This window comes from Hevea brasiliensis, chromosome 16 (genome assembly GCF_030052815.1).
Source record: "Hevea brasiliensis isolate MT/VB/25A 57/8 chromosome 16, ASM3005281v1, whole genome shotgun sequence".
Lineage (NCBI taxonomy): Eukaryota > Viridiplantae > Streptophyta > Magnoliopsida > Malpighiales > Euphorbiaceae > Hevea > Hevea brasiliensis.
In genome coordinates, this window is record NC_079508.1 from 69610560 (window position 1) to 69634756 (window position 24197).

Sequence of the window (24197 nt, forward strand, 5' to 3'; positions counted from 1 at the left end):
TCAATAGATACACGAAGATCCGAATAGCAATATTCCCCAGAAAATAAAAAAAAAAATTAAAATAAGATAGTAATTACATTTTAAAATAAATAAAAATATTCATAGTAATTTATCAATTAATTAGAAATGAAAAATAAGAATGATCAGATGTATCAATGTTTACACAAAAGAAGAAGGAAAAAGACTCAAAAGGACACAGAAGAAAGTGATAGTGTTCTTCCAATTGGGTAATGAATGTGTGATAGTGATAGCGTTTTTCCAATTATCTCTCTCATTTAATGATGCAGATTCCAAATTCAATGGCATATGCCATTTATTGTTTGGGCAATAAATTTGGCCACGTGTAAATCAGAGTACATGTAATATAACTTTCTTTTTATATAAAAATAAATTTAATAATTTTTTAAATTAAATATTTATATTATAATTCTTATAAAGCCAATTAAAATGTATATATAATTGAAATATTAAACACATGAATTTTGATATAAAATATTTAATTTAATAATTATTAAGTAAAATATTATATAACGTTGAACTTATAATAACTACAGTCATTAAATTGGGTGTAATTAATATTGTCTATCGTCCACTTTTATCTATTATTTAAAATTTTTATAAAGTAATTAAATTATCTAAATTATAATAAAATATTTTTTAATTTAATTAAATTATTATTTATCTCCCCCAATTAAATGAGAGGGGTAATAAAATGAGTTTTAAAAAATTATAGAAATAATATGTGATTTCACAAAAATTCAATTCCAACTTACTTAATAGATTTGGTTATCTTACTATTTTCTTAATCAAATGATGAATTTTTATACAAATCAATGAATATTTCAAAATCCTTGTGCAAGCAGCCCCAAATAAATACTAAATGTCTTATGGATTTGATGACATGCCCTTCGATTAAAGAAAATTTAAAAATGACATAGTTAACTTTTGCATTAAATAGTCAAACAAATCCAAGGTCATCATTCCTGCAGGAAGTTGGCTCATATGGGTATACATCCTTCACTTCAATGACCTTCTCAATTAATTGATAAATCATATTTTTGAACATGTCTGACTGAAACCTAGCTATGTTTGGGTTTCTTTAGATGATGGTAATGACCAAGAGAACATGGTAATCTAAAACTTATGTCTATATAAAATAGCAATTTGTTGTTCAATTTTAAAATTAAAAAAAAAAAGCTTTATTAATATTTGAATTCAATTAGTAATTAATGATTAGGTGATTGAAGTAAAAAAAGGGCTTTAGTATTTCTATTTTTAATAATTATAAATTATTATTATTATTATTATTATTATTGAGTTCTGAAAATAATTTTAAAGACTATTTTCTTAGTACAATTATTCCAACGGACACTTAAGCTCGAGAGTCGAGACATCAGAGTCCTTAAAATGATTCCAGTTTTTATGGAGATACAGAAAACAGATACAGAGAAAGAGTCCAAGAATGGTGGGTGCCTGCTGCATGTCTTGTGTAGAACATGAATCGTGATTGTCAAATTCATCCAAATCCAAGGTCCAAATGATTCATGAATGCTTAGCTTAGGCCCCCATCACAACATCAACTCAGACCATTCACCATGCAAGAAAAAGTTAAACCCTAATAGATCAAAAGAAAAAAGAAAAGTTAAACCCTAGAAAGAATAAAACAGTGGATCGGAGAAAGAAAAGAAGCGTACTGCTTTCTGTATAAAGTTATCGTCTGACATCCCAACATGTCTGCAATCATTTGCTGTTCTCTTTCAATTCAATGCCATCTTCAGATCATATTTTTTCAAGAAAAATAAAAACTTTTCATTATGTAACAACTTGGATTGAACAAAGCTAATTGATAATAAATAAAAACCTAATGAAGTCTTCCTGTTTGCGAGACCCTTATGACTTTAGGTTGCAGCTAGCTAGCAGAAGCATTCAACTCTTTTAGCTGCAAACTTACAGTGATTACCATTTAATTTCTAGACATTTGATTTTGTATTAATTGAAAGTTTTTGGTCAACACATCCAAAATCTTTATTATGATTGTTATACTCTACGTAAAAGGATCTAAAATTAATAAAAAATTGAAATGATTCTTTCTCCCAATCATTTAATTTGGATGTATAGATAAAGTATATGTACAGTTAGAAAAAGAAACAAAAAGAGTGGAACATGAAATCGAAATAATCACGAGGAATTCTTATATTGGAATAATGGACCACCATATATAAACCTGAAACTTGTTTGTCCTCTAGCATGGTCACCACACACTTGGACTTTAATCATTTTTTTTTTCATCAAATCAATGAGACATTAATGAGAAAATCTAGTGTATATGAAATGACAGGTGTATAATGTGGGTGATACTCGCACAAGTGACATTTTCACACAAAAAATCAAAAGAAAGCTGCCTTTTAATTAGCAGAAACTATTAGATTTCAACAGTTAATTATAATGAGATTGATATAAAATTTATTATAATTAATAATTATATAATAAAATTAATATACATAGAATGATCAATGAGCTCATTCATTAGTTGGGTGCAGATAGTTTATTAGACTGTTAATATTAAACATTATGCACAATATATAAATCTTTGAAAATAACAATAATAGGAGGAAGAAGATAAGATAGTTTAACTAAAACAAAAAATAAATTGGGTTGTGGAATTTGTCTTTATAGCATTCATATACATTTAAATTCATGTTGTCTTATATATACATATAAAATTCATATGTAACACCTTCCTTCCATAAGATTTTGAATTTTTTTATGAATAAAACAAATACATCACTATCATATTTTAGATTGGACAATGAATGATTGGCTTTTTTTATATTATTTTGCTATATTTACAGTGGTTTAATGTTAGCTTATTAAAAGTTAAATCATTTTTTAAATAATTTTAAGAGTGTATCTCATATCAATTTAAATAATTATAATAATATTAAAGTAATTAACTTGTTAAATAAAGATAAAGTTGAAAAAGATAATTAAAATGGTCAGAGGAAGTGTTGAAATTACCTTTTATTGCGCTAGTTCCTTAAGGCAAAAGGAAAAGAAAACATAGAGAGAGACTGTTAAGTTTGAATTAGTCTAAAAAAAAAAAATTGCATAAAATTGTGTGCACAAAGAGTAGAGAAGGGCCACCGACACAGTCTTTTCTATAGTCTATCCATTAACTGAGAAACCAACTTCTAATTAAATTTAATTATCTGCTGATTAGGTACGCAGTTTATTGGGGCCACGACAATGTATTTAGTTAGCCCATTGGACTGGTGAGAATCACAAGCTAACCAACTTGTCCATTTTTCTATTCAAAATAATTAAATATTATTTTAAAAATACCCATGCTATTTGCCTCTTAATACATTGAGAATGTTAATCTTAATCATATGTTGACTTAATGATTTAGAGTAACAAGCATTTTATTATGAATTTTATTTATTATTTTTTTTTAAAGATGGGATAAGATTCCACTTGCTAATAATTATTTTCATTTGTAAACGTAAAAATCACTCCTATTTCAACAATGAAAAATTGAAAATATCCTCCAAATGAATGAAGCCTTTACCCTATTCCATGTCTTGTTCACAGTATTGGAGAAGGAAATGTATGGAAGACAACATGATTCCAATCCTACCCAGCAGCATGCAATAGGATACCTTGTCTTCCATACTGTAATTAGAATATATATGGAGATATAGCAACAGAGGTCCATTCCATTCACATACACGGGTTGGTCCGACTTAAAACTAAAACCCAACTGATCAAAATTAGAACTGAAATCAATTAATAATTTTGAGACTGAACTTGATCAAACCCATGATAGCATAACCTGGTTTTGGAACTCTCTAAATCTTGAATCTGATCTGACAGGACTAGAACTGCTGGTTTGATTCGGTTTAATCTGATTTCTTTTTTTTTTCAAAAAAGTGGCAGCATGAAAATGCTCGAGGTGGTGCTCAAGATCAAACCAAAATTATCTTTAAATCAGACCACCCCGTAATCTCAATTTGACTTGAAAAGGCAAACCGAAATCGCCAAATTTGGCTCGAAACCAGCCCACATCTATAATTATGCTTTTATTTTAGACGGGCCTAAATGGTCAAGTCGTAGGACCAAGTATACCATTCATATAACCGACCTATCATGGGTTTGATCCAGCTGATGCAAAAAATTATCCAACCCCTTTATTTTTATACAATTCAAGAGTTTCATAGACCTATATCAAAGCCCAGTCCAGCTAGAAAAAATGTTTGAAACATGGAGTCACTGCAAACATCCAGTATCCTCAACAACCCAGAAAACGTAAACCTGAAGTAAAGTGCGTAAGTTGCCGGAGAGGGAACTGCAGTCACTGCAAAAATCCAACATTGCATAGATTTCGCTATTTTCGTACATGATTGTCAATATAGGTTAATGCAGCTTTTAGTAATCAATGATACCAGGTGTGTTACCTTCAATTTTTCTACAACTATTGAAAAGGCCAACTCCAGAATGCCAATACAATCACTGGGCAGAAAAAAAAGTGCATGCTTTAAATCCTATGGTACAAAACAGTTGTTCTTGAACCTATATTTGGAGCGGCTGTGGAGATAGTTCAGCGATATGTTCAGAAGTTCAGCCTGAGTTCTAAAAAAACTACGTTATTAACAGGCAGCTTGAAACTTCTCAAACAAAAGTAGCACTGGATACAAGTGAAGTTGTATTAGAAGTCCCAAATGACAACTAATCAGTTGAGCAGCTCTGCATCATGGAAAACGGAGAAGCCTGTTCACAGCTGTGTCCAGCGCATCCACATTTCTCCTCAGGACTTTTCTTTACAAATATTAAGAAGCCAAAGACAGCCAAGATCACAAGAAGCCAAGCCAAATTACAGAATTATGTGTAACTATGAAGAGGACTTTTATCTATGGGGGGAACTGTTAACTATAAAAACAAAAAAGCAAGGTTTTATATATAGCCCTTTTGAATCATCAAAAAAATGAGGGTCCACTTGGGCATTGAGCTGCCTCCACACTAGGATGAACTGTGGAAGTCGGATTAGGATGAGTGTAATTGATACAGTTCTTTCATAGGGAGATTATGAAGGTAGGGCAAGAACCAACCCAACAACAAGCATACTAATCGAAAAAGAACATGAAAAGGATACAGTTGTGCAGCTAAGCTATCAATACCCTTCATTTCCTCGTTTAATCTGCAAAAAGAATTCAAAACAATTACCTAGAACAGGCAATGTTCAACAGTGTCTGATAAATCAGCAATTAAGTGCCTAGAATTCTTTCACACTATTACTCAGAATCATTCGATTCTAGAAGGAGCTACCATAAAAGGCAAAGCGTGTCTGCAATCTGGCTGCAAAAGAGGTGGAAACTACTTTGGAACCATTATGCCCGACCAGTTATCATTCAGAAGGATTTTTCTAGAGTCTGGGGTACCAAATAATTATAGCAACAAACTTTTCCACAAGAATTGTGGGTTTTTCAAATTATGCCTTACGGATGATATAATACTTTTTGCAGATGAAGTAAATCTGCATAACTGCATTATTTTAATTACCAAAAAAAAAATGCTGAGAATAGCTGCAAAATTGAGAGTCAATACTGACAAATTTATGAGCTGTTGATGGAAATGACAAGGTGGAATGAAGGCAACAAAAAAAAAAAGTTTTAAACATGATCAGGGATCAACCAATTGAACTGAGAATATAACAATTCTCTAGGAGTGAAAAAAAAAAAAATTGCAAGTGGGTTTTTTCTTTTAGCTAGATCTAAATTTGAATTTCCAGTCCAACACAATGTGCTTTTACGGAAGGATTGCTGCCAGACATCAATACCCCTGATTTCCTCATTCAATCTCTAAAATCTCTTAATGCCAATTATGCAGCTACAACACCATCATGTCCTAGAAGGAATGCTATCCATATCAATATTTTGCGTAAAAAATTCTTTGAAGTAAAAATGTCTTGTACATGTACGGTTGTTCTAAAATCAACCATAAACAATCCACTGGGTACCCTATTGGAAAGATAGCTCGATGCTTCATTTGAGTTTACTGTAACTGTAAGGACTTCCTTAGCAGTTTTGTTTTCTTCCCAACTAAATGAATGTATTCGTAATCATATCTAGCATATCTATTTCATTCTAGTGATATAAATTTCCTATCAAGCATTAGCTTGTACATCGTGTTTGGTTCAATTTTGCCACAAGTTTTGGAATTCATTTGAAATGAATTCTAACTATAATTCATTTGAAATGAATTCCACTATTTAGCATGACACAACTTAAAAATGCATAATTCAATTGAATTCCATATATTTCATGTTTGATATAATTACAGAACTAAAATTCATTTGCCCTCATTTTCTAAACTACTCTCAAAAGAAAAATTAAAAGATTATAATTTTCTACAAAATTCAAAAAAATCTTATACAATAAATTTATAACAACTAACACAATTAAACCAACTAACAATATAGTAATAAATATAAACTAAATTCACATGTTTTATAACATAGGAGATTTATATAATAACATAAATAGTGTAATTACTAAGTGCATAATAAGCTTAATATTAAAAAATTAAAAAATATATAAAATATCTTATATACTTGTTAGTTTGTAGTTTCCATTTTCTTAATTGGAAATTTTTTTATAAGAATATTTTAATCCAAAAATAATATTTTTAAATTTCATCAATTTTGATAAAATTTGATTTTAGTTATAACAAATTCATAGAATTGATTTTTTTTTTTTTAACCAAACACATAAAACATGGGATTCATTGAATTCCACGATGTTTTGGAGCCGAACCAAACAAGCTCGTAGAGAATTACCTGAGACACGAATTTATATACCGATTTCCCTTCGTTGCTGCATCAAGCACTGTACTTACACGAAGAAAAACTATGATCACACGTTTTATTTAGAAAAGAACAAAAAAAAAAAAAAAAGCAAATCATTATGAATGATATCGTTTACCCGATTCTTGAAGACGGCCGGCAGCGTCACCAAAACAGTTCATATGATCAACCGAGCTGCTAGTAACCTGCAACTGATGACATGTAATTCTCGGGAACCAAACGGAAATCGAAAAGGAAGATGGGAAAAACATGTACAGTGAAATTAAAAGCTGACCTCGGATAGAGCCAAGCGAAGAGAAGCGAAAAGACTGGTGAAGCTTTCGGCGATGGCCAGTGAATCCCTCTCGACGACTTCCAGAGCCTTGAAGATCTGGGTATGTTTCAAGGCGGGTTTGGACTCCGTGAGATTGGGTTCATCTGGGTCAGGTGTGGGCTCGGGACACATGGACGGTGGATAGAGTTCTGGTTGAGTGATTAAAATTTCAGCGTTGCTTGATTGATGTCTCTGTCTGCGAGGCTTAGCTTCTTCTTCATTTTCCATTCGTGGATCGATATCTCAGTCCTAACACACAAACTGGAATGGAAATTCACTATTTCAGCAATATGAATGAGACCGATAAGCGTAATACTCAACAGAACGACGTCGTTGTCTCGTCCTACCAATCCTGGGACATCCCTTATCATTTCATTCTATACGGTGCTAGTTCAGCTTGGACGACGTCGTTATATATGTTTTTTAATTTTCACAGGGGGCTATATATATAATTTATCCAAGTGGCAAATGAGGTGGCTTCAAAGTCCTCGTCTTAGCATTGGGAAGAATTCCTCCTATTGTAGTTTATATCGGCTTTGATTTGAAGGATGGTGGAGTTCTGAAGAGTCTCGACAACGAAGAAACTTCGTCCAACGAGTCAAAAGGACTCTTTCTTGCGCTTCCCTACACACTCGATATCTCTGATTTCAATTCTCAAATCTCCGCAATCTAGTGGTGTGCCTGCTTTTGGGTCGCCATGGCTTCTCGGGAGCATCTGGACAAGATGCAGATCCGCCAGAATTACAGGAATCTCTGGCACACTGATCTCATGAGAACCATCCAAGCTGACACCCCTTGTATGTTTATTTATGTCTTTCTGTGTACTTTATAAGGTATAGTGCTGTTTATTTGTTAATTTAATTTCTCTGATATGTGTGTTTTCTTCGATTTGTTGGTATGAGGGTGCAGATTGCTGCTTTTCTTTTTGGTGGTGAGTACTCTTGATACTGCTTATTTGCTTTTGGAAAGTAGATCTAGCTCTTCTTGGTTATGGTTATCATTTTTTTCGTTTCCTATTAGTTTCTTTGGCTCCTGATTGTTGAATTACACTTACTTTTTTATTATTTTAAATAACGCTTTTTGACTTTCTATGACATACGGTTGACTTTGATACTATTCGTGAATTCTGATAAATTATAATTCTTTGGAAGGAAAACCTTTCCTTCTTACCGTTTGTTCTCACCTCTCATCCTTGGGATTTACTAGTTCATATTAATTCAATTTATCTATTTTATGCTTTTTTACCCCCAATTCATTCACAGTCTTGAATTCCTTTATCTGGGGAAAAACTAATGCTATTTGCCTATTGAAACTGGTTTTAAGAAAAGCACTTTTCTGTATGTTAGATGGTATTAAAAATGATATATTTTAGTAATAAGAGCTCCAATTTTTCAGAAAAAGCGCTTTTTTATCAGAACCTCAGTGCCAAACAAGGCCACAGTGTTGAATTAAGATAGGTATCTTGATTTATCAACTAGATATTTCAAATGTGCTATTATAAATTTGTGATCATAATTATGTGGTGTTATAATATAAGATATTCATGAACTGTAATGTTTTTCATTTCATTTATGCCTTTTCATCTAATGTATTGTTAAATTAAATGAATTCTACATGTTGATGTGTGATGTTGGTTTATCTCAATACACCTAATTCTCTTTAAATCTGTTTTAGTGGGCCATGCGTATCATACTTGCTCCGCAAACGAGCTCTTTACAATGATATGTCAAGGTAACTGATTTTCATTTTCATTCAATTTTTTTGATATTTTGGTTGAGTACTTTTAAACAAACTGTCCTATTTTTTGTTATAGGTATGTCTGTTGTGCTGGCTATATGCCTTGTAGTGGCAGATGTGGTGAAAGCAAGTGCCCAGAACTTTGCCTTGCCACAGAGGTATGAAGTTTATTTATCATTGGTTATCATGATGTCTTGTATTTATTTACTTGGAAATTCATTGGCCAAAGATTCAACTCCAGAATATTTCCAAGATAAACTAACTTCGAGGGAGGTTTTGAAATAGAATTTGGAAAAGCATATAGAAGTTTTACGGTGGATAGCTGTCCTACTTAAAACTGTGCACTTGGACTAATTTTGCTTCTGAAATTCCATTTGAACCATCATTTTTTGACAGATCGGATTAGTGTCCCTTACTAGTTGTTGCAATTAGGCTTAAAATGTTTCACAACAGTATGAGCATCTGTGAGATGTTCTATTTGTTTCTGAAAGCTGGTGAAATATCTTATCCTCTTCCATTCAGTTCAGGCAAGCTACCGTAAGATGTTGTGCTATTTCCTTTGAGCAAATCACTCAAATGAATTGGAGACAAAGGGGAAAGTTGAGATCATTATATGCTTTTTCTCATATATAAACTGAAGATGGTCCTTTGCTTTTTATTTCCAATCTAGTTCCTAGTTCATAGGCATGTCGTTAAGAAGACATGGGATTCAAAATTTTATCTGCATGTATTATGGACTTTTTTTTTGGTGTGGGTGTGTGGGTGTGTGTGTGTGTGTGTGTGTGTGTGTGTGTGTGGGTGGGGTGGTGGTATTGGGGCGAGCGGGGCTCTGGCTTCTGCCTGTGTTAAGCTATAATAGATCAGCTATTGGAATTGCTATCCTGATTCAATGTTATCGCGAAGAGACTGGAGACAATTTTGCTAGTTCCATAGGGACATTAAATTAAAAGATTTAAGAGAACCAAAGAAAGAGAACCAATTTTGAAAAACTTAGATATCTTTCTTGACTTAAATAATTCAAATAAAGCTCATAAATAGTAAACTTTACATGAAATCTCAAACAATAATAACTTAATATTGAACAAAACTATTACCCATCCAATTTCCTTTTATTTGTTTGCATCACACAACAATATATTTCTATCCTCATGAGTCTGTTGCAACATTTTGTCCTTTGGATGGATTTTTTTTTTTCTTTTGAAATAGAAAATTTGTGCTGTGGCAAGAAGACAAGACCAACTATTTGTTATCATTCGCAATCAGAAATTACAATTTATGCATCTTTATGGATTTTTTATTCTTGAATATAGGATCATCTCTTGTTGACAACACAGCATGTAACTGACATCCCAGATCATACCTTGTAAATGAACACTTTTGCTTGAAAAAGAATAGAAAAAAGATTATTTTTAATACTTGTTCATCATATTTTTATCATAAGCTTTTGAAAGATTGGAACAATTATTCCATACAGAGAAGATAATGTATGTCTCAAAATTTTGTTGGATGATTTCTCTTAATTGTATAGTAGTAAGTTTTATATTCGTTTGATCTTGCATTAACAAACTGATTTGTCTTAGAGAAATAAACTAGTTGAGAACCTTGCTAGCTTTATAGCCAGAAATGTGCCATCTTCAATGGTTACTATTTAGGAGCAAACATGTTCTGTTGAGACAATGTAAGTTCATTTAGAATCAATCAATTGTTTATATAGCTTTCACAAATATTGTAACTAGACATGCCAGCTGTTTAGACTGTTTCTGTTGTTGTTAGCCCCATTAATACATGTTTGAGTTTCCAGGTATTCTGCTGCTTTGGAAATTCAGTGGCCTCTACCCGCTTTCTATTGCAAGATGAATTTAACATTCAAACAACGCAATGTGATAATTGCATTATTGTACTCTCTCTCTTCCCCTTTTCCTCTCACTCTCTCTCACACACACATTATGTTACACTTATTATGTGATTGGTTAAGCATTATGTTTCTTCTCCTTCAGGGTTTTATGTTCTGTCTACAACAAATTGCATGTATATTCTCAATCGTTGCAATGATTGTTGGCAGTGAGGAAATTCAAGAGGCTTCTCAATTACTCTCATGTTTGGCTGATATGGTGTATTGCACGTAAGTCTTACAACCTATTCTTGGGGCCCGTTTGGCATTACTTTTAAAACTGCTGTTAAAAAAATCACTTCTTTAAATATACTAGTTAGAAAGTATTAAAAAATAATTAAAAATTAAATTTGATCAGTTTTAGTCATAAGAATATTAAAATAACAGAACAGCTTTTTTCAAATTGTTTTTTTCAACAGCATCTAAAATATTTACTTTTATTCAGAAAAACAGTTTCAGTCTTCAAAACTCAATGCCAAACAAACTGTTAGTTTCTTACCATTGAACATACTTAACTGCCTTACTAATATTATCTATTTTTGTGGACAGGGTTTGTGCCTGTATGCAGGTAGTGATATGATCGACAAAGTGCATGAAACGGAAACTGCAAATATCTTTTTAATTAAGATTTCATATTAATACTATGCTAACTTGAGTATTTACAGACACAACACAAGATTGAAATGGACAAACGAGATGGCAAATTTGGGCCACAACCAGTCATGGCGGTGCCTCCTTTTCAACAGATGTCACGCATTGATCAACCCATTCCTCCCTCGGTTGGTTACCCACCTCAACAAGCATATGGACAGCCCTATGGTTATCCTCCTCCTCAGGCTCAAGGCTATCCTGCAGCAGGTTATACTCCATCCAATTACCCACCACCCGGATATCCACCTTCTGGCTATTCAAGGTGATCTGTTTACTGTGATAGTGTGATGAATGGTGGTATGTCAAAACAGAAGAGCATTATACAGTTGTTGGTGTTAATTTGGAGTAGATAAACTTCAAAACTTGTGAGTTGTTTATTGAGTGGGAAAATAGCGGAGCTGATGCTTTTGTTTATTTTATCGAGGGTACTTATACTAGTAAAAATTTGTGTGGGTTTCGATTTCTTTATTGTGTATTAAAAAAAAAAAAATTGAGACATAATTAAGACATACTTTACTTTTCTTCTATCTCAGTATTTTCCATGTTTTATTGCCATGGTGTCTTCAGTTGTTATTTTGGAAAGTTAATATGCTGATGATGGGCTGTTCTCTTTCTGGGTGGATGAACCTTAGCTGACCTATAATCATCCCATTATAAGCGCAGACTTTGCATTTTTCTATATCCAACCAACCTACCAACCCATTTAGAATTTGGAACTTTCAAAGATGGCTTACCAAATGATCAATGTTTAGCTAAAATCTAAAGCCTAATCTTCAACTGCCTCAATCTCAAGCCATCACAATCCTTATCAGAAGCTCCAAATTTTCCAGTTTCCTTCCATCTACCCCACTTGTAGTCAGCATGACAAGAATTTAATATGCTCACTAATTCTTGAAGGTTGGAACGCTGAAGGAAATAGATAAGATGCATGGAATGATGCACATAGAGGCACTTTCTGGAGTTCTGTCGTCTGGTGTAATGTAAATAATACAACAAAATCAAGATTTGAAAAAAGATCAAAGACAAGTCAATTATATGTGAGCGTTCTTTTGTAATATTGTGCTTATTTAATGGGAATTTATAATATTCTTGCAGAAAAGAAAGCGAAATCTTGTTCATTTACTCCTTTTCAATATAGTATTTAGACTTAACAATATTCAAGAGTGGTTTGACCATGTCACTTTGAAAGCTATAATTTTTTCTTTTTTTTTTTAATTAAAATTAAAATAATATTCTAATTTGAAATTTCATAATTCTAAGAAAAAAAAATTATTAATTGAAAGAATGATGTTAATCAAACCTTGTGGGGACTATTATCTTGAATGTTAGGTACACATAGAATGATCTCTTTCTTGCCACTTGGCAACTTAAGAATGTTCTAAGAGATGCTTCTATGAATACACATCTCTCTTTTAGTTATAGTTATAGATTAAATTAATCAAATTTGTTAATTAACCTTATAACTTTGCATTACCATTTTTTATACAACAATACAATAATTAAGAGAGTCAATAAAACTTTGATTGCCCTTTATTAAAACATCATTATTAGGATGCTTAAATTCTCAATCTAATAAGAACGCTATTGATTCTTGTTATTGTTATTGGCAACATTAGTTATTTAAAACTAATGAAATCAACATTCTTAGGAAAATCCTTGTACTCTGCTTAATTTGGTTAATAAAATGCAAACCCTAAGTCTATTTTGCTTTAGATTTTTATTGATATTAACTTGCCTTTCAAGAACTGCAATGATAGTCATTTACCTTTGAAGAAACTCAAAATTATAATGAAAGAAGATCCAAATGGTAGTGACAATCCAATTTTATTATTTAAAAAAAAAAAAAAAAAGAAAAAATCTTGGAAGACCTCAAACTTTGTCTAGATCCATTTAAGGTCACATTCCAATCGTCGTAACGGTTGAAAAACTAACTATTACGCCAAAAAGAAAACCAAAAATTACAAAAGCATATTTACAAAATCATCTAATTCTCATAAGTTTTCTCTCTCCATTTTCTTTATTTTTTTTTTTATGTACACACATCACCCACCTCAGAAAAAAAAAAAAAGCAAGAAAAAAAAAAGGTAAAATTGTCTATCTTTTTTCTTTTTCTTGGGTTGGAAATTATTGAATCTAAAATCTAAGAATACTCGCCGTAGAACTCAGGAATCCCAGAAGCAGCCCATAGCCTCTCATTGAAAGCCGCCTGCATATCTTCAGGAATCACGGGTGTACGGCAAAGTGGGCAAGTTTTCTGGTCGTAACCGACCCATCGGTCCAAGCAGGTCCGGTGGAAGATATGGCGGCAGTTGGTGAGGCATCTGATCTCATCTTGTTCTTCAAAGTCGTAGAGACAGACAGCGCAGCTGTCAGGAGGGTCGACAAGGTCAGTGAACTTGACAACGGGGAGGATCTCGCGTATGAGGACGGCAGAGACGGAGTAGAACTCAGGGATCCGTGGAGGTGTTTCGGGCCAAGAAATGTCAGGTTCAAGGAAATCAGGGAGACCCAGATAGCGAAAGAGAGTGCTTATGAGCTTGCGAATGAAACCCAGAAAAGAAAGAGTGTGGATTAGTATTTTAGGGAGAAGAAGCTCTGTGTAGCCTACAGGGAAGCCCATGGAGTAGAGAGAGGTATTGTGTAATGGCAGTGCTATGATGTTGGTGTGGCTTGCTTGTGTTGTTACTGTTGCAGAAACAGAGAGAAGGGTGGGTTATATAGAGGGTTGAGAGAGAGTAAAATGACAGTAAGGGGTCTCAGAACATAACAGATGCCAAAAGTGATCATAGCCAAATTTTACTGCTGTCTTATTCATCTGCTTTTACAGGTTTTTACACAAATTGGTTATTTTTTTTTTTTTGAAGAGATTTTAAATTATGCGGGATTAGAAAAAGGCTAAAGCCTAATGGAATTAATGGAAGTAAAGATTAGATTAGTCTAATTAGTTGTAGGCCTCTATCTTGGTGGCATATGATTGTCATTATAATCAAGAAACATACCACTCACAAGTGAACCCAATTTTGCAATTTGACTATGCATTCTATTTAGGACCCACATTTCTCAAACCAAATCTGCCTTGCATGGCTCTTCTTCTATTGCCTGTATATGACAACAACATTTGTTTTAACCAATATTAGCTTCATTGCATCTTATAATTACTTATTTAATATGATATTGTTAGTGTGGTAGACAATGGTTCTATACCAATGATTATCCCTTTGTATATCCCACAAAACAATGCTAAAATTAAAGATTAAAGGAACAACAAAATATGACAAGTGATCTTGTAGTCATGGCTTGTGGGGTGATGTTTGGTGGTCTTGACACATCATGCATGGTGTCGTTGTCCTCTATTCAAATGGAATGCCACTAACACTCCAACCCTTGTGTGGACTGATTTTAGACAAGTTTAAAGGCAGACCCTCTCTCTCTCTTTATCTATATATCTCTTCTTTCTCGACGTTAGATCTCTTTCATGATGCTGCTCCACAGTCACTTGAACTCTTCATCCATGAACTGTTTTCAAAAGAACAAGTTGAATTCAATCATTAGAGATTTAAACTAAGGCGGACTTCAATATAAAAATATAGCTGAAAATGAAATTAGGAGAGAATTTATTAATTATTGGTGTACGTTTATCAACTTTCATAAATACTTGCATGATTTTATATAAACTCAATTATTGGTATGGCCAAATTTAATGAGGTAAATTTTCAAATACATTTATTAAAAAGCAAAATCAATGATATATTAATAAAGATAGCAATATGGTGATGACTTTATTTTCCCACCTAGTAATTTATTATTATTTTGTCAAAATTTTGGCAAATATGATTTTTTGAAATACAGCAATGAAAATACCTATGATGAATTGGGCAGAGAGAGAGAGAGAGGCTGGTGGCGCCGTGGTGGCGGACAGAGATAAGAGATTGTCGGGTTAAGGAAGAGAGCGAGCCCTGGTCAAGCAGCCATAGAAGATGGGTTAAGACATGGCCTTTTGTGCGGGTAGGGCAGGGACTCCTATATCACTTATCCCCACCGTGTACCACCACCCTCTGCCCCATTTCCAAAGTTGCCTCTGACATCTGTCCAATATGGACACGACACCTCAGGCCCCACTCCGTCACCACCTCCATATACACCACCACACCCGACCCTCACCGTCAGGAGCGGAGCTCTCTTACTGGTTACCACCACCCTTTGTCCCTTTTCTTGTCTTTGTGTACATGCCATGGAGTCCCAATTAGAATCACAATCATTTATTCTTTACTATTCTTTTATTTTTTGTGCGTCGCTAATCTATACACTTGTATATTCTCCAGCCTATACGTCGTAGCTGTTTCATTCTTTTTTAGGGTTTTGTCTGTAAACCCTATTTACATGTTTTAACTATAATTCCTAGTTTCCTATTAATTAAGCTTGCTGCAATTTGGCCCTATTAGGATCAGAAGTTGCTTGCCATTAGGTGTAGCTGAGAATCACAAGCTGTCTGAGGAAGGTAAAAATTAAAAATCTATCCAACTTTGATTTGTCAGAAAATGTCTTTGCTTCAGACAAAATGGCAAAGATAATACAAAATTAATTAATTACAAGAAATAATGGGAAAAATAAGAGCAACTTGCAATGTGAAGAAGCTATGGTGCAAAAATGGTCATATGGGTCATGCTTAATTTGACATGTGAAAGCATGTTTGATTATATTAGGAGGAATTTGGCCATATAGACTGACTTGGACCATGTGGCTTTTGATCTCTCTAATGTCCTCTTTCCCTTTATTCTGGGAATTTGAATGACTAATAATTGTTTATGCAATTATATTTCTCCCTCTACCTAAATTCACGTCTGCCTTTTATAATATCAACAATAATAATGTTCTGCAAAAACAAATGATGATAAAGAAAATGGGATTTGAGTTTCAATTATTTCAATTAAATTAAATTTATTTAGAAGGGAAGTTTGAACTTTGAACCATAATACCAAACAGCTCAAAAATGGCTAAAAAAAAGGCATAAAGAAGAAGCAAGGCATGCAATCAATATATATGGAACAGGTTGGCAAAACAGAATTACAAGCTTAATTATGTTTCTGATGCTAGAATTACAAGATGGGCAGCCTGCAAAAGAGAATAATTAAAGAGAAATTACAGCTAGGTAATGACTGAAACAAAATGTGTATTGTCTGGCTTAGTGTTTTGAGAAAGGAAGAGTGGCTTCCAGACATGTTTCTGTACTGGTAATGCTTTTGCTTTAAGCATTAAAGCTTAAAAATTTGTGACACAATGAGGAATATTTTGGGGAAGGGACCTCTGTATCTCATATGTTAATTAAAATTAATGAAATGACAATATGACATTAATTAATTTACTAATCTCTCTCCATCTTTTATTCTAAGTGTATGGAACAGTAGCACTGTGTGTACCTAGAGAGAGTAGTAGTAGCTTGTAGTTTTCTGTAACCTTTTTAGCAAATTGATTGAGTTCTATTATCTTATGGGTGTCTGGATTTGATGAATTATTTAACAAGCAATTTTCTTTTTTTTTAATTAAGAAATATTACAACTTGAAATTTTCTCACTTTTTACAACTTGAAGATAAAGAAAGACTTATCAGACCACCTTTTATTAAGGTAATGCTGTTCTTTTGTTTAACTCTTGGGCTAGTTTGGTCCAAGAAGTAGATATCTATGGGGGTTTGTAGTTGGAGACCCCACAGAGAAGCAAGGGCCAAAATAAAAGGGAAGTTTCCAGAGTCTAAACTGAGATAGTTGATGAAAAGATAATGAAATAAGGAGAGACATAACTCAGAATTAGCATGTGGGGTGTCTGCTGTTTTGTTTTGTTCTTATGCCCAACCATTTGTTAGACCTGGTTATATAGTTTGGGTTGGATTTGAGTTTGAAATCAAATGGGTTAAATTTAATTTTAAAATTAATATAAATAAATAAATTTTAAATTATATTAAAATCATTTGATTTATTTTAATTACAAATTAAAATCATATCAAAAATAAAAAAAAAATTATGTAATTTAATTATAGTTTCTTAATTTTTTTTAATACAGTTTTAATCCTCAAACCGTAATACTAAACGAATCTCATCTATATTTTTTTTTATGTTTAAAATAATACGTATACTTAATTTAATATAATTATATATTATTTATAAAAATATTATTAATATATCTAAATGATTAGCCACCGAAATAAAATAATTAAACCGGTTAAATTAAATCAGCTTAGCCCGAAAAGAATATCTTGCTCGGGTAGCGCACCAAATTCCTTATAAGCTCTCAGTCCCATGGGCCGTGCACGGCCAGGGCCCAATCCACCACGACTCCACTTGCGCAGACTCTGCGTTCTCCAGGCCCACTCTTAGCGTAGAGCTGTTTCTTACGTAGGGCGGAATCGAACCTGAGACCCCTGGAACGTTACGAGGCTCTGATATCACTTAGCCCGAAAAGGATATCCTGCCCGGGTAGCGCACCAAATTCCTCATAAGCTCTCAGTCTCCATGGGCCGCGCACGGCTAGGGCCCAAACTGGTATCATAATTTTTTTTTTTATTATTTTAAGTTTTTATAATTAAAATATATTAAATTTAATTTAAATTAATTTTTAATATTTTTTAAATAACATAATTAAAAAATTATTTTTTAATAATAATAATTTTAATAACAATGCGAAGCAGACTAGAGTGTATTTTCCTGAATTGAAAGTTGCATTGCGTTACTTGTTTGATGTAGAGCGTACTGCTGAGGAGCTGGCACTTGGGAATGGACTGAGGAGGGTTGGGCCGCTTCACTTTCTCAGTAACTTCTGACCTGCTTGGGCTAAACGAAAGCATTAAACCAACTCTTTATTTTATTTTCCAAAAATTGGAGCTGGCTGCTGGCTCCCTAATCATATAAACCAGATTACGTTTACAGATGTTATAACCAACGAGCTTCCATCACCAGCGGGGATAGCTCAGTTGGGAGAGCGTCAGACTGAAGATCTGAAGGTCGCGTGTTCGATCCACGCTCACCGCATTTAACATAACATTTTTTTTTAATGCCTTTTATCGGGACATTGATATGTAGATATTGTGGTTTCTATATTATGGTATTCAAGACAATGGGGTTTACTTTGATGGCCATATATCGTCCATATCAGATTCCACTACCAACCCAGCAATGAAACTTTGATACATTGCATGGACCCCAACACCAAAGATTGGATTTAATAAAGAGAAAGTGAAGTGAACAGAAATTCAAGTCTCGGATGCAAGAAAGTCTAGTCTATTATCAAACCACTTCCTTTTTCTTCCTTGTACACGGCCTTCTGTTATTGTTGTTTTGGTTAGTGATTTGAGCACCCACTACAAAGCCAAACCTAAATTGTTGTATGTATTAATCTTCAAGAATTCTCCTTCATGACCCATATATGTGAATGTGATCTAACAACTTAAACGACGACTTTATCTTGTAAAAAATAAAACGAGGGCTTTGATGAATCTTGAAACCATTCAATATGTATTGCATTGTTGTGTTGTATCAAATAGTTCAATTTATAATAGAATTCTTTTGTATTAAGGACTTTTTTTTTAATTAACAGAATAGTTATTAATATTGAAATTCTTTATATATATATCGCCTAAAAAAAAAAGAAAATAAGAATATAATGATCCTTCCCTTGCAGCAAGAATAATAATTGTGATCAATTGCTAATCTTGTATCTTAAGTGGGAGTGTCCCAATTAAAATTAATCTCCTAAAAGGAACTAAAAAAAAACCCACAAAATCAAAACAAATACCCAAAACTGGCACAGTCCCGCCATTTCAAGAAACGAACTACGTTATCAATTCAGCCAATGCATGGTAATCCTTTGTTTGGGTACTTAATCCAGAAAAGAAAATGAGAAAAAATAAAGAAAAAGAAATATTTTTTTTTTCTATTATTTGGATATCTTATTAAAATAAAAAAGAAATGAATTTTTTTTTCTAGTAAAATTTTTTAATTATCATTTTTCCTTCTTGCTGCTATCTGCCAACAATTTCAAAACTCCACACGCGAACTCAACAACAAAAGGCAAACAGAGACAGAGAAATTCAGATCAGAGTAGATCCCATCTCATGTGCTCATGTCTTAGAAATAGAAAGAGAGAGAGAGCGTTCACATTTATTGGTGTTTCAGTCACCCTTTGCTGTTTTGTGTTTCGTGTCCCTCGCCATTTTTAATTCACATCCCAATCAAACAAAAATCACACACACACACACACACAAAACCAAGTTTCTCTCTCGATCACTCTTTTCCTCTCCCATTTGGCATTGTCCACGCCCAATGTCATCAACTAATAAAGGACAATAGACATTGACGTGGACAGACAATTAAACCAACAATTATCCGTGCAACAGCTGTTACTACTGCCATCACAACTACTGGTAGTGATAATACTACTACAACCAAAGCTCACCATAAAGTCCAAATTCAGCCCACCAAGCCCAAACGCTGGAAGTGCCGTGAAACTACCTTTTCATCCTCCGCTACAGCCACCACTACCGCTAATTGTAATGCTAATACTAATAAATCTGACTATGCTTCTGGGTATTGTTCCCATAGCCAAAAGCCGGAAACTTGACCCACCCATCATTGTCTCACCTGATAACTCCTGGTGATGTCTTGCGTCCAAACCTATCTCTGCCCCACCTCTGCAACCCCGCTATTTATCCGTAAAGGAGTCTAACCCCGCTCTTGATTTGCCATCAAGCTTCAAGATCTATCACCAATCATGGACTTCACGGCCACCTCAGCTTCCACTATTATCGCCATAACAACTCTAGCCAATGGCCACCACTCTCCTCATGAGCCTTCTTCTTTCCCTTCCAATCTCACCAGATTTAACTCTGCACTCACCGCCGGTCTTTTAAACTCGATGTCTCCCCCACCGGACAATCGATCCATTCCCACGGTATTCGAGATGATGGCGAGCGATCCCGAAATGCAACCCAGAACCCAGATCCCGATTAACAATACCAACATTATTGTTCGAAGCTCGCAGAACTCCCAAATGTCTGTTCAAGATCAACAGACTGTAATAATGCAGCGAATAACTGACATTTTGGGAAACAGGAGCCTTGAAAACCAGTTCAATGATGCGTTGACGAGTGATGTTAAGCTAACATTGAGTTCCAAAGATGGAATTAGTGTATCAATAAGTGTCCACCGACATATCCTGGTGGTCCATAGCAGGTTTTTTGCTGTGAAATTGTCGGATCGGTAGGCCAAGCAACAGCTTTCGTCGGTTTCGTACGTGTGGAGATTGCCGATTGCGATGATTTTGAGGTTTATATTGAGATTTTAAGTTTAATGTATTGCAAGATCTGAGGAGAAAGCCTATGAAAGAGGACGTGAGTAAAGTTCTTAGTATTTTGAAGGTAAGTTTTTATTGGGTTTAAGTACCCTAGGTTACCAATGATTTGATGAGACAGGCTTGGGAAAGATTTTAGGATCGAGGTTTGAGTTTGTAGGCTGTAAGCATACCACTCGGATATTACAGCTCGTTATTCAACTCCCATGATTTTTAGGCTATTGTGGACCTATGTTTGATTTGTTGGTTGGGAACAATAGAAGTAGATAGGGAACTTGTAAATTTTTGTTTTTTAAATGCTTAAGAGGTTTGTTTGGTCGCTGGAGAGACTCTAGAGATAGACAGCAACCCTACCCTTTATTTGCATAGAGAGAAATGAAGAGAATAAAAACTCTAAATTCTCTTTTTTGGACATTAAACAAAAAAAGCAAAAAGATAAAGAATGAGAGAGAAATTCTGTTGAGATATTTAACTCAAAATATTTCCCTGCAGATTGTTGATGGAGAGGAATGAATGTGTAAATACTTAAATGTCCTTATACTATATAATGCACATAAGAAAAATGAGGGTGCAATTGTCATTTCCTTTTTCATTTTAAAGGAGAAAATTTTCTATTCTAGTAAACAAACAACACAATCATTTCTCTTGTTTAACTTCTCTTCATTTCTCTTGCACAATTAAATATCCAAAGGGCTAAAGTTGAAAGCTATCTGTTTGTTTGTTGATGAATTCTAGGAACAGGAAAGAAAATGTGACTGAACTAAGGTTTTTCTTTTTCTTTCTTTTCTAAGTTGAATATCTGAATGATAAAGATACAACCATTTAGGCAGTATGGTTGTTTCACAATCAACAGCTCTATTAGCTAATCTAAGAATCTGCGAAATCAGTTGTAGCTAAGCTAAATTTGCGAAATCAGTTGTATAGCAATTGGCCTTTTGTTCCCCCTGCAGCATTAAGGGAGATGCGTATTTTGGAAGCCCCTAGGGGATGCAATGCAATTGAGTTTGAACTTTGAAAAAAAGGTGATATAGTTGTTTCTTTAGCCATATACTGGAAACACAGACATAAATCACGACACTATAAGTTTTGCTTTTTTTATTATTTGTTTTATTATTTTGCTGTTGAATCCATTCCTGGCAATCATAGATGGTGGGTTAAGATTTTTAGGTATTGAATTGTTGGTTCTTTTATTAGGTTTCTGTGGTAATTGGGTTTGATGCTGGGGTTTTATCTTGCTTGGAGCATTTGGAAGCTGCTCCATGGGCTGAGGATGAAGAAGAAAGGTAGCCTCACTATTGTCAGAGCTCCGCCTTGAAGGAGTTGGAGCTGTAGAGGTTCTTAAGAGGGTTTCAGTAGAAGTTATTAATGGAACAGAAGAGAGCAGTGACAATGATGAAGTTCTTCTCAAGCTTTTGCATGTAGTTCGTAAAGTTAAAGATGAGAAAGCTAGGCGGTAAATGAAAGGGTTGGTATCAAAGATGCTTTGTAAGAATTCTTCTCAAAATGATCTTCGAAATGAGTCCTTATACTCAGCTTGTGATGAGTGCTTGCAATTGCATCACAACCATTTTCTCCGGGCAGCAGCTGGAGAGTTGGAGGATATTGGGCAGATTGCACGGCAAGCAGATAATCTACATTGGATTTTGGATATTTTGATTGATAGACAAATAGCTGAAGATTTTCTTGAAACTTGGGCATCTCAGTCTGAAATGTCTGATGCACATTCTAAAATTCCTGCTGGTCATAGGTATGAGGTTAGCAGAGTTACGACAAGGCTATTTGTTGGGATTGGAAAAGGGCAGCTATTGGCTTCAAAGGAAGTAAGGTGCTTGCTTTTGCAAACATGGTTGGTGCCATTTTATGACTATTTTGGGTGGATGAAGAGGGCATCTAAAGGCCTTGATTGATATCTAATTCAGGATGGTCTCATTGGCACAATTCTAACTCTACCTATAGCTTGGCAACAGGAGATCTTACTGGCTTGGTTTAATTGTTTCCTGAACTCTGGCGAAGACTGTCCAAACATATAAAGAGGATTTGAACTTTGGTGGAGAAGGGCATTCTGGAGACAAAGTGGTGAACAGGAAAGGACAAAGCCATTAAGAATCATGACAACAACCATTGAGAACTCATGAAAAGTTATAGACTCCACAGTGCAGGATATGGTTATCTGATGGGGCAGTCTCCTTTTACATTGTCCTGACGGATTTGATCCTTACTCCACACCAATAGTTCTTGTTTTATCTTTTTCCTTTCTAAACCAGGGTTGAAAATTGCATAGAGGTGGATGGTGTATTAGGTATATTGGAAATAACCAGGTTCAGTCTGGAAGAAGATGAAGAACGTTGGGTGCAGCTTCTATATTTTGATGGGAATAAACTTATAACATGGATTGCTTTTATTGTTCCAATTTGGGTGGTTGAAGGCATAGCATTTGCAAGTTCTAGTAGATGTAAACGAATGATGTCAAACTGCAGAATGTGATTTTACAGGTGTGTTGATCAAAGACTCATAATAGGAATCAATTAGTTCGGAAGCATCTTGACCTCCTGTCCTGGGTGGTAGTGAGTGGTGGTGGAATGACAAGGAACAACCTATATTTGAATGGCTGTTGGAATTTGAATCTTGTTAACCAATGCTTTTAGTGTTATGGAAGGCAGTAGAAGTGATGCATTACTCTTATTAGGAATAGCTTTCTCTAGGGGTTATGTTGAGGGAATAGAATCTGTTCAACTTGTATGACTTTATTAAGAAGCTAACCTAATGATTCCTATCCAATAAAAGAAGTGATACCTTTCTAAAACATAGGAAAAGCTTCTGCTGTAATTTGTTTCTTTTCTTTATCATCACCGCTCTACTTTACCAACTTGTCTTTGCACAATATCTGTCAACCAGCACTCTTTCTGGATAATGGATTATCCATTATGTATGTTTATGTGGGGTGGACAATTATGCTTATAGCTCAAACTGGGTTTGCCAACAGTACATCCATTATGCCAACAAGCTGCTTGTTTGAATGTTTTTGTGGTCTCAAGTCCATCTTATTATTCAGCAAAGCAAAACTCAAAACAAACAAGGGGATGTTGATCAGATGGTTGAGCGCCTCTTGCATGGCATGTGAGAGGTAAGGATAGGGGTAGTCACTGGTCTGATTTAAATTTTTGGAATCAGAGATTTGAGATTTAACATCTAAATATGCCTTAATAAAAGAAAAAAGAAATGTGATTACAATTGCATCATACTTTTGTTATTGAATTTTATTATATAAAAACATTATAATATATATATATTACAAAAAATATATAATTAAAAATAATTGTTCTCAGAAATAAAAAATTTGTTGCATTTTTAATGTTTAATTATATTTTATTTTGTTAGGGAAAATTATACTGTATTAAAGGCTTGTAT

At 34.0% G+C, this 24197-nt stretch overlaps 3 protein-coding genes, 1 non-coding gene and 1 pseudogene across 5 annotated transcripts; 3 read left to right on the top strand and 2 right to left on the bottom strand.

Moving 5' to 3' along the window:
* Window positions 1-4448: 4448 nt before the first annotated feature.
* LOC110656107 (uncharacterized) lies at window positions 4449-7491 on the bottom strand. Of its 2 annotated transcripts, none has more exons than XM_021812690.2 (5): window positions 7134-7491; window positions 6978-7050; window positions 6833-6881; window positions 5150-5194; window positions 4449-4815 (listed from the first exon to the last, which is right to left on the bottom strand). In XM_021812690.2, exons 1-5 carry the CDS (start codon window positions 7398-7400, stop codon window positions 4749-4751), a joined length of 501 nt encoding a protein of 166 aa, XP_021668382.1. In that variant the 5' UTR covers window positions 7401-7491; the 3' UTR covers window positions 4449-4748. The 2 variants fall into 2 exon arrangements, with proteins under 2 accessions (XP_021668382.1, XP_021668383.1); XM_021812691.2 differs by having other exon boundaries at window positions 6978-7044; window positions 7134-7475.
* Window positions 7492-7640: 149 nt separating this feature from the next.
* Window positions 7641-11978, top strand: LOC110656106 (uncharacterized). Its single transcript, XM_021812689.2, has 8 exons — window positions 7641-7969; window positions 8082-8103; window positions 8847-8903; window positions 8986-9067; window positions 10711-10806; window positions 10907-11031; window positions 11350-11368; window positions 11466-11978. Exons 1-8 carry the CDS (start codon window positions 7870-7872, stop codon window positions 11715-11717), a joined length of 753 nt encoding a protein of 250 aa, XP_021668381.2. The 5' UTR covers window positions 7641-7869; the 3' UTR covers window positions 11718-11978.
* Window positions 11979-13383: 1405 nt separating this feature from the next.
* On the bottom strand, window positions 13384-14259 carry LOC110656108 (brassinosteroid-responsive RING protein 1). The gene has a single exon (XM_021812693.2). It carries the CDS (start codon window positions 14069-14071, stop codon window positions 13592-13594), a length of 480 nt encoding a protein of 159 aa, XP_021668385.1. The 5' UTR covers window positions 14072-14259; the 3' UTR covers window positions 13384-13591.
* A 3697-nt stretch (window positions 14260-17956) lies between these two features.
* LOC110656045 (BTB/POZ domain-containing protein At1g63850-like) lies at window positions 17957-23872 on the top strand (annotated as a pseudogene).
* TRNAF-GAA (transfer RNA phenylalanine (anticodon GAA)) lies at window positions 18400-18472 on the top strand. Its single transcript has one exon. It is a non-coding gene; the product is annotated as a tRNA-Phe (tRNA).
* Window positions 23873-24197: the final 325 nt, after the last annotated feature.

Excerpts from the sequence above, each read along its gene's own strand:
- LOC110656107 (XM_021812690.2), bottom strand. The coding sequence starts at position 7,400 with ATGGAAAATGAAGAAGAAGCTAAGCCTCGCAGACAGAGACATCAATCA. Across the intron at positions 5,195-6,832 it reads TATATAAATTCGTGTCTCAG|ATTAAACGAGGAAATGAAGG; the intron begins GTAATTCTCTAC and ends TTCTTTTTGCAG. Across the intron at positions 4,816-5,149 it reads GATAGCTTAGCTGCACAACT|AAAAGTCCTGAGGAGAAATG; the intron begins GTATCCTTTTCA and ends ATATTTGTAAAG.
- LOC110656106 (XM_021812689.2), top strand. The coding sequence starts at position 7,870 with ATGGCTTCTCGGGAGCATCTGGACAAGATGCAGATCCGCCAGAATTAC. Across the intron at positions 7,970-8,081 it reads CATCCAAGCTGACACCCCTT|ATTGCTGCTTTTCTTTTTGG; the intron begins GTATGTTTATTT and ends ATGAGGGTGCAG. Across the intron at positions 8,104-8,846 it reads TGCTGCTTTTCTTTTTGGTG|TGGGCCATGCGTATCATACT; the intron begins GTGAGTACTCTT and ends AATCTGTTTTAG.
- LOC110656108 (XM_021812693.2), bottom strand. The coding sequence starts at position 14,071 with ATGGGCTTCCCTGTAGGCTACACAGAGCTTCTTCTCCCTAAAATACTA.